The 13,760-nt window shown below is 44.1% G+C and overlaps 1 protein-coding gene across 2 annotated transcripts; it reads left to right on the top strand.

Annotated features, from left to right (window-relative positions):
- The first annotated feature begins 2,029 nt into the window (after nt 1-2,029).
- Nucleotides 2,030-10,206, top strand: LOC135555683 (beta-1,3-N-acetylglucosaminyltransferase lunatic fringe). Of its 2 annotated transcripts, none has more exons than XM_064988340.1 (7): nt 2,030-2,581; nt 7,160-7,208; nt 7,495-7,597; nt 7,714-7,867; nt 8,000-8,251; nt 8,366-8,451; nt 8,596-10,206. In XM_064988340.1, exons 1-7 carry the CDS (start codon nt 2,150-2,152, stop codon nt 8,660-8,662), a joined length of 1,143 nt encoding a protein of 380 aa, XP_064844412.1. In that variant the 5' UTR covers nt 2,030-2,149; the 3' UTR covers nt 8,663-10,206. The 2 variants fall into 2 exon arrangements, with proteins under 2 accessions (XP_064844412.1, XP_064844413.1); XM_064988341.1 differs by lacking the exon at nt 2,030-2,581 and adding an exon at nt 3,780-4,350.
- The last annotated feature ends 3,554 nt before the right edge of the window (nt 10,207-13,760 follow it).

Raw genomic sequence — 13,760 nt, 5'->3', positions numbered from 1 at the left:
CTCCATCTCACAGTGTGTTCTCTTATCCTCCATCTCACAGTGTGTTCTCTTACTGGTTCTTCTCTTCCATCTCACAGTGTGTTCTCTTACTGGTTCTTCCCCTCCGTCTCACAGTGTGTTCTCTTACTGGTTCTTCTCCATGTCAACGTGTGTTCTCTTAATGGTTCTTCTCTTCCATCTCACAGTGTGTTCTCTTACTGGTTCTTCTCTTCCATCTCACAGTGTGTTCTCTTACTGGTTCTTCTCTTCCATCTCACAGTGTGTTCTCTTACTGGTTCTTCTCCTTCATCTCACAATGTGTCCTCTTTTAGCTCAACCAGTCCTTGGGATGCCGGTTAAAAAAGAGGACTAGAAGTATAAAGGTTGTAGCCATACCAATTTACTCTGGTTTACTTAGCTCAACAATAGAAGGGGTGGGGTAGGGCTTTAGCGAGATGACGGCAAATAAGGATAGTCAGTGTTAGAATATTCTTAATATCACTTCAAAGCTAACCCCTATAACCAAAAGATGATTTCACACGATTCACGTGCTTTTTTACATCAAACTGTTTTTTAAATTTAGTAACATGAGATTATAATTTTCATCCAATAGTTTGCTTGGTCCATTGGCCATTCTCTGGTCTGAGACTGAGACTGGTGGGAGTGAGTGTGGGTATTCAGACCTGTCACTGCCAGCTGCATGGCAGTCGGTCTGCTGGAACTCATGTCAAGTCTAGGGGTCAGCCACCCCACTGGTTGAGAGACAGAATTTAAATAACAAGGGCTGAGGAATTGCCAACTGTTTAAAGCCCTTACAAGGTCAATGCAGAATAATTGCATTTGCTTGGCTGGTGAACAAGCTGTCCACACTTGGCAGAATTTGAATGAGTTCACAAAGAATTTCAATGAGGAGTCCAACTTTTTTATATCTGAGAGACATTTGTAAGACGTTGAACGTAGCCAAATGTTACAGAATCCACCGGTTCTAAATGAAAGGCCTAATCAATCATTGTAAACTCCTAATCCTGCTCTGTAACCAAACTAAAGAAATGTTTCATTCACAAGGATGTTTGTATAAGTGGCCTAAATATAGTCCAGATGTATTCAGTCAGGCACCATCTCTTGTAGATTGTGAGGCTCAGATGTTCTTCCCAACGGGCCAACTAAAGCCAGATAGGTTTGTTCATTATTCAAGCCTAGTTGAAAAAGGCTTACTCTTCACCATCACCAGCTGCAGACAAGGTGCTAACTGAAAACATAAACAATGTCCACCTGCTGCTTTCTTAGAGTAAATATTTCCCTCTTATCTGTAACTGTCATGGGACTTCCCTGATAAGGAAAACCTTAGGATCTGATGCCATTTTTCTTTTTTATTTGACCTTTATTTAACTAGGCAAGTCAGTTAAGAAAGAATTCTTATTTTCAATGATGGCCTAGGAACAGTGGGTTAACTGCCTGTTCAGGGTTCAGGGGCAGAACGACAGATGTATAACTTGTCAGCTCGGGGATTTGAACTTGCAACCTTTTTATCCTCCAGAAAAGAATACTTCTTTATTCAAATGTATATGTCACGTGCTCACACAGCATCATATTTGATGTTCTATTTACCAAATTACTATAAAGGCCAACTTATAGTAGATTCAAGAACAAGCAAAGTGCCTATAGAAAATAGCTGTAGGCTAAGCAGAAGGTGAAAACTTTGGCGGGCAAGGAATTCAAAAGTAACAAGGGGCTTAAAATAATTTATTTCACACACACACACACACACACACACACACACACACACACACACACACACACACACACACACACACACACACACACACACACACACACACACACACACACACACACACACACACACACACACACACACGCCTCATATCGTGGGCGTGTCTACGATTTAGATCTGCCCGGGGGGAGGGTCTTTTCTCAGCGTCCCCACAATATAGCGCAATGGCACATTACAGACCGCCCATGAGGCGTGGCTAGCTTGAAGGGTAGGTTATAAAGTTGGGCTAGGACAAAATTGCATTGTATTACAATAATGCAGACGCACGGGACGGCTGTTTGATTTCTTTGTTCTATCTGGAGAGAATTACTATATGGACTTTCAATTTAGGTTATTCTCAGTATACAACTACATATTGTAGTTTTGAAATATATCAACATGTCGAAAAGTTATGGTAAGAAAACGGTTGTTTCTATAACAAGTGGACTATTCACCTGTTTTATGTTGCTCTTGGTAGTCGCGCAGCATCAAAGAGTTGAGGTAGATGAGGTTCCAAACCAGAGAGAGATGGGGACGCGCTCACTCCAGAGCACGGACACCTTGGCTACGGACGGAGTGAAGACTGTTCAGCAACAGGTCAACTCGGAGGCGCAGACGAAAAAAGGATTCTCTGCGTATTTTTCCAAGTTGACCCGGGGACGGAGAGAGGCGGACAAGCCTGCAGGGTCCGCTCAGTCAGCGACAGATGCGTCCCCCGCAGAGGACATCAGTGCAGATGACATCTTCATCGCTGTCAAGACCACAAAGAAGTTCCATCAGTCTCGACTGAATCTCCTTCTGGATACCTGGATCTCTAGAAACATGCAGCAGGTAAGCCAACAATACTACATTATTATCAGAAGAATATGGTTAATTTGAAATATTCCATGGACATGACCTAGAATAAAACAATCACATATCTCCAATAGGTTTCTTTTAGTAGGCTTAGGCTAGGCAATTTACCACAATGCTTTTACAAAAAACCTAATATTCTCCCATAAAATATGCTTTTACAACAAGCCACCAATGAGAGTTGTGTTACGGCTGACCCACTCAAACATATTGTCCACTCATGTCAGGTGAAATGGGTGATAACTGTTTGATCCTGAACTGTCCATGTTACCCTTGTAGTTGTGCATAGTTCCTTAGGCTCTGTCACTTTTTATTCTGCCTTGAGTGATGCCCCTGAGAACATAGGGTGCAGTTTCAAGTCTTTGCACCCCCCTCATTTCCTCTCTCTTTCACCCCCTCTTTTGGGAGTCCCTGTGAATGCCCTGGTGCAATATATGTCTCACAGCAGCAGCTCCAGTGCTGTCCCCTTTCCAGGGCTAACAAAGCGTCTTTCTGAAGGGGGGAAGAACAGCTTTCCCAGCCCCCTTGTCTCAGCCGACCCCATGGAAACGTGGGAGCTGAGTCTGGGTCCAGCAGCCAAGGGATGGGAAAACTGGGGGGGATTCGTTAAGGGGATGCTTGGGACAAAGGGGTGCATCTATAAGGAAGTTTGTGCTGGGAGTAGCACGCTGAGTATGAAAATGCAGCCCTGAGAACCAAGCTGTTTTCGACTGGTGCACAAAGGCACTCACAGCCATAGTCGAGAGGAAACAGAGGCTAGTCATAGTGCTTTTATCCACTACCCAGAGTTGTCACGCATATTTTTCAAAAGTAAATTGAATTCTCCTCGGGGCACAATCACACATTCTTTATCCACCTTCTTTTGAGAACTCTTCTCTCCATCCCAAACCAAACCCCACTCTGTTTTGGTTGTTTTGAAGGTTAGTCATGGCAACACTGCCTCTCTTTGTATGCAGAGGAAGTGGGGTGAGAAAATGGTACTTTGAACACATAAGATGCATCACATGATCAAATACAATAGCCCATTCAAAAAACTCCCTCCAAAAACTCCTCCATTCTATAATGGTCTGTGGTGAGTTTACTACATCCGGTATAGGGGAACGATACAGGGGAAGTCTATCTGACATCTGTCCTAGACCCCCCCCTACTTCAGGACAGGTTTATGCTCAGTAAGATGGGCTGTCAACAGAGTTTGGGGAGTAGCAGTTTACATGGACATTGAGTGTGTTGTGCTCTCTGTAGTGGATGATGTAAGTCAACTCTCTCTCTCTCTCTGAGATGGGTTAACTGCAGGGTTTAATCAGGCAGCTGGTGGGAGCCAGTGCCGGCGTAAAGGACAGCCTGGGCCCACAATACAAATGGGAGTTCCTGGAGGAAGGCTGACAGGTGGCCAGAAGTTAGAGAACAAAGGATGGTTCTAATGCCAGTCATAGGAATCAGGTCATTCCCAGCACACATGGACATCTGCACCCAGGCTATATGATAATGCTCAATTGATGAACACCTGTGGAGCTCAGCTGACTGAATCCAGTTGATCGTGTCTGTAGCTGGTGTCTGTAGCTGGTGTCTGTAGCTGGTGTCTGTAGCTGGTGTCTGTAGCTGGTGTCTGTAGCTGGTGTCTGGAGCTGGTGTCTGGAGCTGGTGTCTGGAGCTGGTGTCTGGAGCTGGTGTCTGGAGCTGGTGTCTGGAGCTGGTGTCTGGAGCTGGTGTCTGGAGCTGGTAGAGATATCATGGCATTCTGCCAGCAGGTGAGGCCTGACTAGAACTGTAAACTGGGCAGATCAGAGCCCTGATTTGTATTTCCAGCACAGGAGATACACTTTTTCTGTTTGCCTAATTCCTTAAGCCAACGGACGTGCTATCAGATAATGTTTACATGTAAATAGAGGGTAGATCCAATCTGTGATTACCATGATAGAATTGTGCCTGTGGCTTACTGTGTCTGGCAGAATAATATATCTAATTTAGTATCATGGTCAGAAGTTTGTTTTTTATTACATCAAATGAAATAAATTATTGGGGGGGGAATGATTTGGTTCAAAGAATAGTTGGTGTAGTGAAAGGCCCATTTTTTTGTGAGTCATAAGTTAGTGAGTAAGCAGAAGTACTGTGACATAATATGATAAACACCTTTTTATTTTTTACAACTTGTTATTATGCATGGGTTGTTCAAATAGTAGGCCGTTGTTTCCGGTGTTTCAGCAGATTTCCCCCCCTGGAACAATGCAGCTTCCCTCGTGAGTGAGCCTCACAACAATGAGAGAACAAACTGTGCAGCAACAGCGTTTTCTGGCTTGTAGTACTCTGGGCTCTGCAGTACATAACTAGCTACAAAACACAGGTTGAAATCTAGCTATAAACTACACATCAATGGGCATTATAAGGGTATTGACTTTGGTGGTGTCTGGACAGAACAGCTGGTAGCCTGGCACTGGCAGTGACATAGTGGTTTGATATGCATTCCATTTTTAATTGAAATTATACTAATTCGCCAGCACTCCCAAAACGAGCGTCTGTACGTCTGGCAGTTCTGAAGAAGACTTGGCTCCATTGAGTTAATCAAAAAGCCTTTCACAGTATGAAGGAATGAGTCTGAATATCCAGCTGGTCAGAGAGTGGGAAAGTGTCATTGTGTGTCTGTAGGTGGCCTGTTCTCTGTCCTGTACTGTAATCCACACTCCAGTGACTTTAGTGCTGTGCTAAAGGCTAAAGGGAAGGGAGAACGCGACATGGTTGAGTGAGGGGGGTGGAGTACGTGGCTGTTGATGGAGGGAGATGTGTGGAGGGGAGTGCAGTCCGTGCCCTTCCTTCCCGGGGATCTTGAGACAGCCAGCCAGGCACCATGCTCTGCTCAGACTGGGCTGTGCCAGGCCTTCCTTTGGTGGGGAGGAATGCAGTCCCCCCCACCCCCATCATAAAAAAACAACGGGTTATTCTCCTCATGGGGCAGGACTTGTTATTTATGAAATTATGGGGGTGAATGAATTAGTATTCCAGTGACTTTAATGTTTCAGTTAAGACAAAAGCCATTTAGCCCTTTGGAGACTTCTCTTTAGTTAACTGCTGCAGCTGTATGCAAATACCAGCAAACATAGTTAGAATTCACCCAGCATGAAAACACCCGGCATTGTTCTATTGAAGAGGTACAGCGTATGGGGTGGTGAGAGAGGTAGTGAACGGGGGATGGGTAGAAGCTTGAAGCGGGGGTGAATGACCACACACATATTTGGATTTACTAATCAGCAGTGAGACCCCCCCCCTCTCTATCAGCCCCACTCGACCCCTGTCTGTCAGTACCCAGGTCGCTCTGGCAGCTGCCTCAGTGATTAGGCTGTCCATTCAGCGGGACTTAAAGCAAACAGCGCCAGCCTATGATCCCTTTATCAGTGAAACCACCACCCTTCCTTAAACAAACACAGGCCCAGGGCCTTGCAGCATCCGTCGCACAACATCTGCTCCCTGTTTGTTGTGCAAACCAATCAGATAAATCTTTGGCACCAATGGCAGATAGTACTGAACTGTAGAAATGGGAGGGGAGTTATTAGAAAAGTGAATGTCTTTGCCTTATCGCCCTCTGGCATGAACTTAGCCAGCCCCACTGTTAAGATACAGATCTCAGATGGCTGTTGCTGCTCAACAGTCATTGGCAGAAAGCAATTAGTGGAAATGCGGGGTTGGTTCAGTTGTCATAAACTGTTGGGAGGTCGCGAGCAGCGAGGAAGGGAAGGAGGGAGTGGGCTGAGTGGGCGCTGCTACCTGGCGTGTTGGGGCATGCGGCGGAGATAAGGCAGGTGCTGTCTCACGAGGGGAAGAGTAAACGGGCAACGGCAGACACACACACACACAAACAGGCAACGGCAGACACACACACACACACAAACAGGCAACGGCAGACACACACAGGCCACGGGGGCCCTTTCATCAGCCCTGTCTGACTGGGGGAGGGCTGCCTGGCACCTGCTAAACCCTACCCACCATAAAACAACTCCTAATCCCTGCTCTTTTAAGTGTGCCACTGAGGCTGCCTTTTGTTGTTAACTAAACACCAGCCTGCAGCGTTCTAACCTTGACAGCATTATTCTTTGGCTGCTAAGACCTTACTGTGTGTCACACAGGTGGTGCTGAAATGATCATATCTGAATGATGGCCATCGATTTCTATTTCTAGTCAACATGTTGGAGCTAGGGAGTGGGTACAGATCCAGAATGGAATTGGGTCTTAATGGTGTTGGGGGTCAGTGGTGTCGAGATGGTTGCCTCCCTCTTTGTTCTATATCTGGGATACTTTTGGGGGACCTGCACAGTTGCCATGGAGAGAGGGGAACCTTGCACAAGAGGCCTTTATTAGAGTGGAGCTTGTTTAACTCCATGTGTTCTCCACATGCATAAACGACTGCTGATAGATGGTTATCACACTGAATTCGATGTATGGTGAACAAGGACATCTGTAGTTTGGACTCCAGTTGATTGTTGTGCCACCACATGTTCTGTAAGGGGCTTTGATTTCATGGATTTCCACTCCCACAATGTGATCTGATGCATTTTCCTTCCTTTTCAGACATACATCTTCACAGACGGAGAAGATGAGGAGCTGAAGAAGAAAGTTGGTGGGTTTTGGATTTTTTAGAAGCATTTTAGTTCTCATTTTATATTTATCTTAACCTGAACAATAGCTGGAATTAGTTTATCATTAAACATCCAGATTTGATAGTGAGAAACCAAGCCCCTATTTTAATCCCCATGGAATGTGTTGCTTTGAGCTCCTGGGGCATGTAGTCTTAGTGGCAGATGGCGTTAAGGCTCTAACAGCGCTATAGTTACAATTACTTGCATTAACTAGCTAGTAAGGTACTAGTTTGTAACTCACCATCTCCTCCCTCATTGTTCCTACAGGGAGTCACGCCATCAACACCAACTGTTCAGCAGCACACAGCCGCCAAGCTCTATCCTGCAAGATGGCTGTGGAGTACGACAAGTTCATTGAGTCTGGGAAAAAGTAAGTGTCTATTTAAAGTGATGAATTTACCCAGGGTGTATATCATTCTTGATTTGATAATGATTATTGTTCTAATTTAAATATTATAACGCTTTAACAATGTTTTCCCCTCTTAGGTGGTTTTGTCATGTGGATGATGATAACTACGTTAACATGAGGACTCTAGTGAAGCTGCTGTCCCACTACCCCCACACCCAGGACATGTACATTGGCAAGCCCAGCCTGGACCGGCCCATCGAGGCCACAGAGAGGCTAGGAGACAACAAGATGGTAGGTGCACTTAGCCCTCCTGGCCTATGACAACTTTTCAATTGGTTATTAGAAGTTTGAGATGCTTCAGAAAGGTTGCATAACAACAACAACTTAACATGCTCGCTGTCTCTTTTTTTTCTCTTCTTCCAGAGACCAGTAAACTTCTGGTTTGCTACTGGGGGAGCCGGCTTCTGTGTGAGTCGAGGCCTGGCTTTGAAGATGAGCCCATGGGCCAGTGGCGGCCATTTTATGAACACGGCAGAGAAGATTCGTCTGCCTGACGACTGCACCATCGGCTACATCATCGAGTCAGTGCTGGGGGTGCCTCTGACCCGCAGCAACTTCTTCCACTCCCATCTGGAGAACCTGCAACAGGTGTCCAGATCTGAACTTCACAAACAGGTGAGATGTGAACGTGTGTCCGTCCGTCGTTTCACTGTGAGAATAGAGTTTAATTATTTATCAGAACTTATTGGGAAGGGTTGCTTATTTCTTTCCCGTATTTGCTTATTCCAGATCACATTGAGTTATGGAATGTTTGAGAACAAGAGGAACATCATCAATATGAAAGGGGCGTTCCCTGTGGAGGAAGACCCATCAAGGTGAGACATTACACTCTGCATGACCACTAATACACAAATGGCAAACCTACTCTACTTGAACTGTCTTGACTGTAAAGAGGGTATATCTTTTTTTCTCTGTTAATCTAACCTCCATGTCTCTTTCTCTCTCTCCTTGTGTTCCAGGTTTAAGTCTGTGCACTGTTTGCTGTACCCAGACACCCCTTGGTGTCCGCTTCAGGTTGCCTACTAGGTGACCGGCTCCTTTGGTATCCTCGTCCCCGCCGTGCCTCGGTATCTGAAAGGCTGGTGGGGACCCGTGTTTGGTATCGGACTGTGATGTCACTGTATTTTTGTTTCAGTGGCACACGGACTCTGATAGTTTTACTGGGCTGCTGTGCGGCCCGCCTTGGGACATTTCCTTCCTGTGTGGTGTCTTGGTTCCTCCCCTGGCATAGGGGCAGAGGAGCCAGACAGGCACTTAGAGGGAAGGAACTTAAAGCATTATGGCTTTTCAGGCAATTAGTGCGTGGTGTGTTTTAAATGTTGCTTGTAATTGTATTTGCAATTCTTATAGAATGTACTACTTATATATCCAAGCCTTTTGCCAGCTTTACATGATTAATTTGTTCAATTTCCGTTGAATTGTTTGCTTTATTGTTCAATTTCTTTTAGTTTCTTCTGGGTTTCGGAAGCCATTCAAGGTGATCCTTTTAGGTTTTCTAGAAATAATCAGACGGTTAGAATGTCTGAGATTGTGGAGGAAATGGTTTTCATTTAGGGATTTTTGGTTGTGGTTTATTTTTTTGTTCATTTCAGAAGACTCCGGACAAAAACAATAATCTGAAGATATTTTGGTGCTTTTTGTTAATGATTTGTCAGTGTTATTACTAATATGATTTGAGCTGGCAGAAGGCAGTTTTCCAAATGTGCCGTCAGGTTATAAAATCTGAGGTATATCAGGAATAAGCACTTTCCCCTTATTGATAGTTTTAAATGAATGAGTTGACAGAATTGACGTCCTTAGATATGTTTCACAGCTGTGTCAAAACCAACGGCTGTAATGACATAACCCCAAAGATCAATATTTCTAGATTTTATTGTATTTAATAACATTCCTTGCATTTGATAGAATCAAGGAAAATAATTTATAGCAAAGATATTGATTTTTTTCTTCTCTGTTACAATCAACTGTTGATTCGTTTTGAAGATGGCCTTGTTTAAAAATTGCACAGCTGGGTTTGAAATTAACTTTTGCTTGCTCTTGTGAAGTAGCTAAATGACCTCCAACTCTTCCACTGAGTTTATATTTACCTTCTTCAGATGACCATCAACACATGTAATACTCTCCGATACGTTTTGCACAAAATGGATTGATGGAGAGCCATGTACACTAGTCTAACTTATTCCTCAGTGAGTATGCGGGTTGGTTTTGTATTGAGCTTTGCAAGAGCAACACCAGTGTTTACACACAGAGGGGTTCTTCCTCTGTAAACAACCCATATTGGGTAGGACTGTACATGTTAATTATAAAGCAGTATTTGTGTACTGTGCCTTTTTAGTTGAAATGCTAAATGTGTATATTGAGGATTAGAATGTAAATGATTTTGATGACCTGGACATGTTTTTTACTGCTTGTTGTAACTGTGCTAAAGGGCTGTTATTTATCCTCCAGTGTCTGGATGGTTCTGTTTGCTTCTCAGGGATTTTGATCAAATCCTGATGTTATTACCATAGGAACCTGTGTGGTGCCTGAACATGACGCTTTGAAATAAAGTTGGATAACCGCTGAGAAACGATCTTTGTTTTGTGTTTTTTTTTCTATTACATTCCATTCATAGCATGAGATTAGATCTCCTTCTACATAAAGGCTAGAATGGAATAAACCATCCTTGTGTTTTACAGATGGTGTTCGTGTGTGAACTAAATATCAGCTTATTCAATCACGTCATTATTTAGAAGGGATGACATAGGGTGTCATAACTTGCCATGATTTGATATGTAACTGTCAGAGGGCACACCCAGGCATGATGATTAAAAACTATCATTGTGAACTCGGTCATCTCTCACAACCATGCCAAAGAAAAGGGCGAAATGGTAATGTCCAAATGCTTATGTACTCTGTATAAAGCTCTGTGCTTGTCTCACTAAAGCATTTAGGCAAACAACCTCTCCCAGTGAGTCTGAATGTTGGCCGAGGCCCAGGGTGTAAATTATAATGCTAATTGGAAGCACTTAAAAGCCACAACTCCGACTTTATTTGTCTACAACACTGGGTATGGGAAAGGACATTGTTGCAATCGAAAGGATTGCGAGAAAATAAACAAACCGCAGTTCTCCATGTGTCACAATCCTAATTCCACTGAAGTTGTGATCAGATGTGACATTTCTGTGTGTCTGACAGACCGAGCCACAGCTTTTCTTCAGACATTAGAATACTATGCCAAGATGGAAGTCATTCATCCTACAGTGTGACAGAGCCTTGGGAAAACAGTTTAGGATTGACAATGATGAATTGTGGGTAAAGCATTGTGTATCCAATATTGTACCCCTCTTACTGTAAATTAACAGTAGCCCTGCCTGATCTGAAGGATACTAGACCCAACAACGTCCATCACTCAACCAATGCAGTCTCACCTGTAGCAAAGTGCAGAAAAGCTCAGAAGTTTTCATCCCTGTAGGTTTTGAAACGACTGACCAAGGTAATGTTTCTGTAACCCTGTGAGTCAGACCAGACTTTGGAGCCCAAAAGCTGTAGGAGATGACATTACTCTTCAATTAAGGATTTGTTATTCATATAAAAACCTTTGTTTTTCTAAGTGAAATATCAAACCGCTCTCGGCGCCGAAGAAGGCGTGTTATTATGAGGACACATCGACTTACCACTTAATTGTACTAGAGTTTATGTACTTTAGCCATTTTTATGCTGTTCACATGGGTCCAGTGCCAGTCAAGAACCCCCTCCTTCCTCTGGGTTAGTCAGGATACAATTTTACCCAACCAATAGCCACTGGTTAAATGGATATGGTTACTTGAGTGATGGCTTTAACACGCCTGTGTCATATAATACATTTCACCCTCAGTTCAAACCTCCATAAAGATTGGAGGGTCAGTTATCATTTCATGTGTCACTGGAGAGGAGAGAACAGAGAGAGAGAGAGAGAGAGAGAGAGAGAGCTTGATGACAGATGTCCGTTTGAAACTGAGCTTCAGACACATTAAGGGCCTGTAACTTTTCCCACTACATATCACTAAGCCAAGCTATGATTATGGCTTTGTGGTCTGGATGTTTTCTCTGGTAATTTGTCTCACATGCTCAGCTTCACTGACGGGTCCTTCATCCCTTCACATGAAATGTTTTCAAACTGGACAAATGACTGCAAATGTAAAGTGGGTGAGTCAAAAGATTAAAACATGCTTTGAGAGATAAACTACAGTCCCACTGAATGGAAGTCCTGAGTGTATGAGACAGACAACCTTAGATGTGTAGTTACAGACACAACAGCAGGTGACAGATGACAAACAGAAAGACATGTAACTGGTGAGAGGGTTATCAGAGAGCAACAACAGGATGCTCCAGCCCTGTAACCTCATCTCTTCTGGTGACTAGACACAATGTTGAAACAGAACTCCAACTGTCTGTCCTCACCCTCGCCGTACTTGTGGCTTTAACCCTGGGCGTCAGACATCAGGAATAGCTGATGTATCTGGACTGTCTGTTTGCTCCGCCACCCTTTTAATGATAGTTAGGAGAACTCCCATGTGGCAGTTGACATGAATTCAGAAGTACTTTAAACACACACGGACTTAAAGGTTTTCTATTTGTTTTGACTGGTTCCCCTCCACTTCAGACGCTACAGACTGTCTGAGTTCCGCCTTTTCCCAGACGGTCCATTTAATGGGTGCTTCCTGTCTAAAAAAACTCCCAACCTACTTGAGAACGTGTAGGCCAATAATAGAGCGAGTAGGATTCCAAACATTACAACTATAACTATATTTAAATCATGAAACCCCCCCCCCCCCCCAAAAAAAAAAAAAATGTGCAATGTAAACACCAGAACAACTGGTGCCTTGATAATGAAACATGAAAGCAAACCTGTTAAACACTCCTGAGGGAAGTTGCATTGTGACTCATTTGGTGGACACATTCAGCAGTTAATCCAACGATCATTTTATCTACAGAGAAGTGTCAGAGACGTGGCTCCAGACGGTGATGATCTCGAACTGTCTGTATCCTGCTGACAAGACAATTTAACAACTCGGAGAATCTATAGCCTCATAGGTGTTACATCTCACACCTCACTGCTGGCTGTTGGTTCAGATGTGTCAAAGTACACACGAAAAGTCTGTTTTATTAGGGAGGTCTGCCTTGTTTTCATTCAGACCCACTGGGCACACACTGGTTGAGTTAATGCTGTTTCCACATTTCAATTCAATTTAAAAAATATTTGTTTTATTAAACCTTTATTTAACTAGGCAAGTCTGTTAAGAACAAATTCTTATTTACAATGACTGCCTACACTGTCCAAACCCGGACGACGCTGGGACAAATGTGCGCCGCCCTATGGGACTCCCAATCACAGCCGGTTGTGTTACAGCCTTGAAATTACATTGAACCAATGTGGAATAGACGATGAATTGACGTCTGTACCCAGTGGGTATTATCTACATTTATGTGTCAATTAATAAATGACTGCCTGACAATGGAATGGCATTGGGCAGTGGGGCAGTGGTGGTGTGGATTAGGAAACTCCTGCAGTGATGTTCATGGTGAATCCTGGCATAAGGCTCAAATCTGGCGAGGTATGGAAGGCGTCCAACGTTGGAACAACTGCCAGGAGACAAACACTCCACAGCGCGCCGGGGATTGCGGAGACGCTGGTGACTCGCACGCTGTCACCGTGGCTTTCCCCTGCAGATCACCCACCCAGACAGTCTCCAATTAACAGCCCACGGTGTCTGTGGGATTAGGAGCGGCTGGAGTGGCAGGACGGTTCTGTATAGCCCCACTGGGAGGGAGCACTCACAGCAACTGGCTGCGGGCTTAATCCGCTTTCTCAACATTTACTCAAAAGCTGGGAAGGCTGTCTTTACCATAATCCAGGTGTCAACTATCTCTAGAAGTGAAGGCTCGCTTGAACTACAGAGTGGCTATTATTTGTGAAGACACTGTCCTTGAACAGACTATAGTGAAGATCCAGCCTTAAGAGGAGTGCTGCAGACTCCACCCAGACCGATCCATCTATATACCGCAGCCTATTGAAAGGTCAGGGACCTTCTACAGTGTCCCACAGCAGGTAAAACAGTTCCTGTGTGTTCAGCCAATAGCTTGATCTCCCCCATCCATTCCA

This window comes from Oncorhynchus masou, chromosome 15, assembly GCF_036934945.1.
Source record: "Oncorhynchus masou masou isolate Uvic2021 chromosome 15, UVic_Omas_1.1, whole genome shotgun sequence".
Taxonomy (NCBI): domain Eukaryota; kingdom Metazoa; phylum Chordata; class Actinopteri; order Salmoniformes; family Salmonidae; genus Oncorhynchus; species Oncorhynchus masou.
Note: the sequence above shows the minus strand (reverse complement) of the source record. Positions and strands in the feature narration are given on the sequence as shown.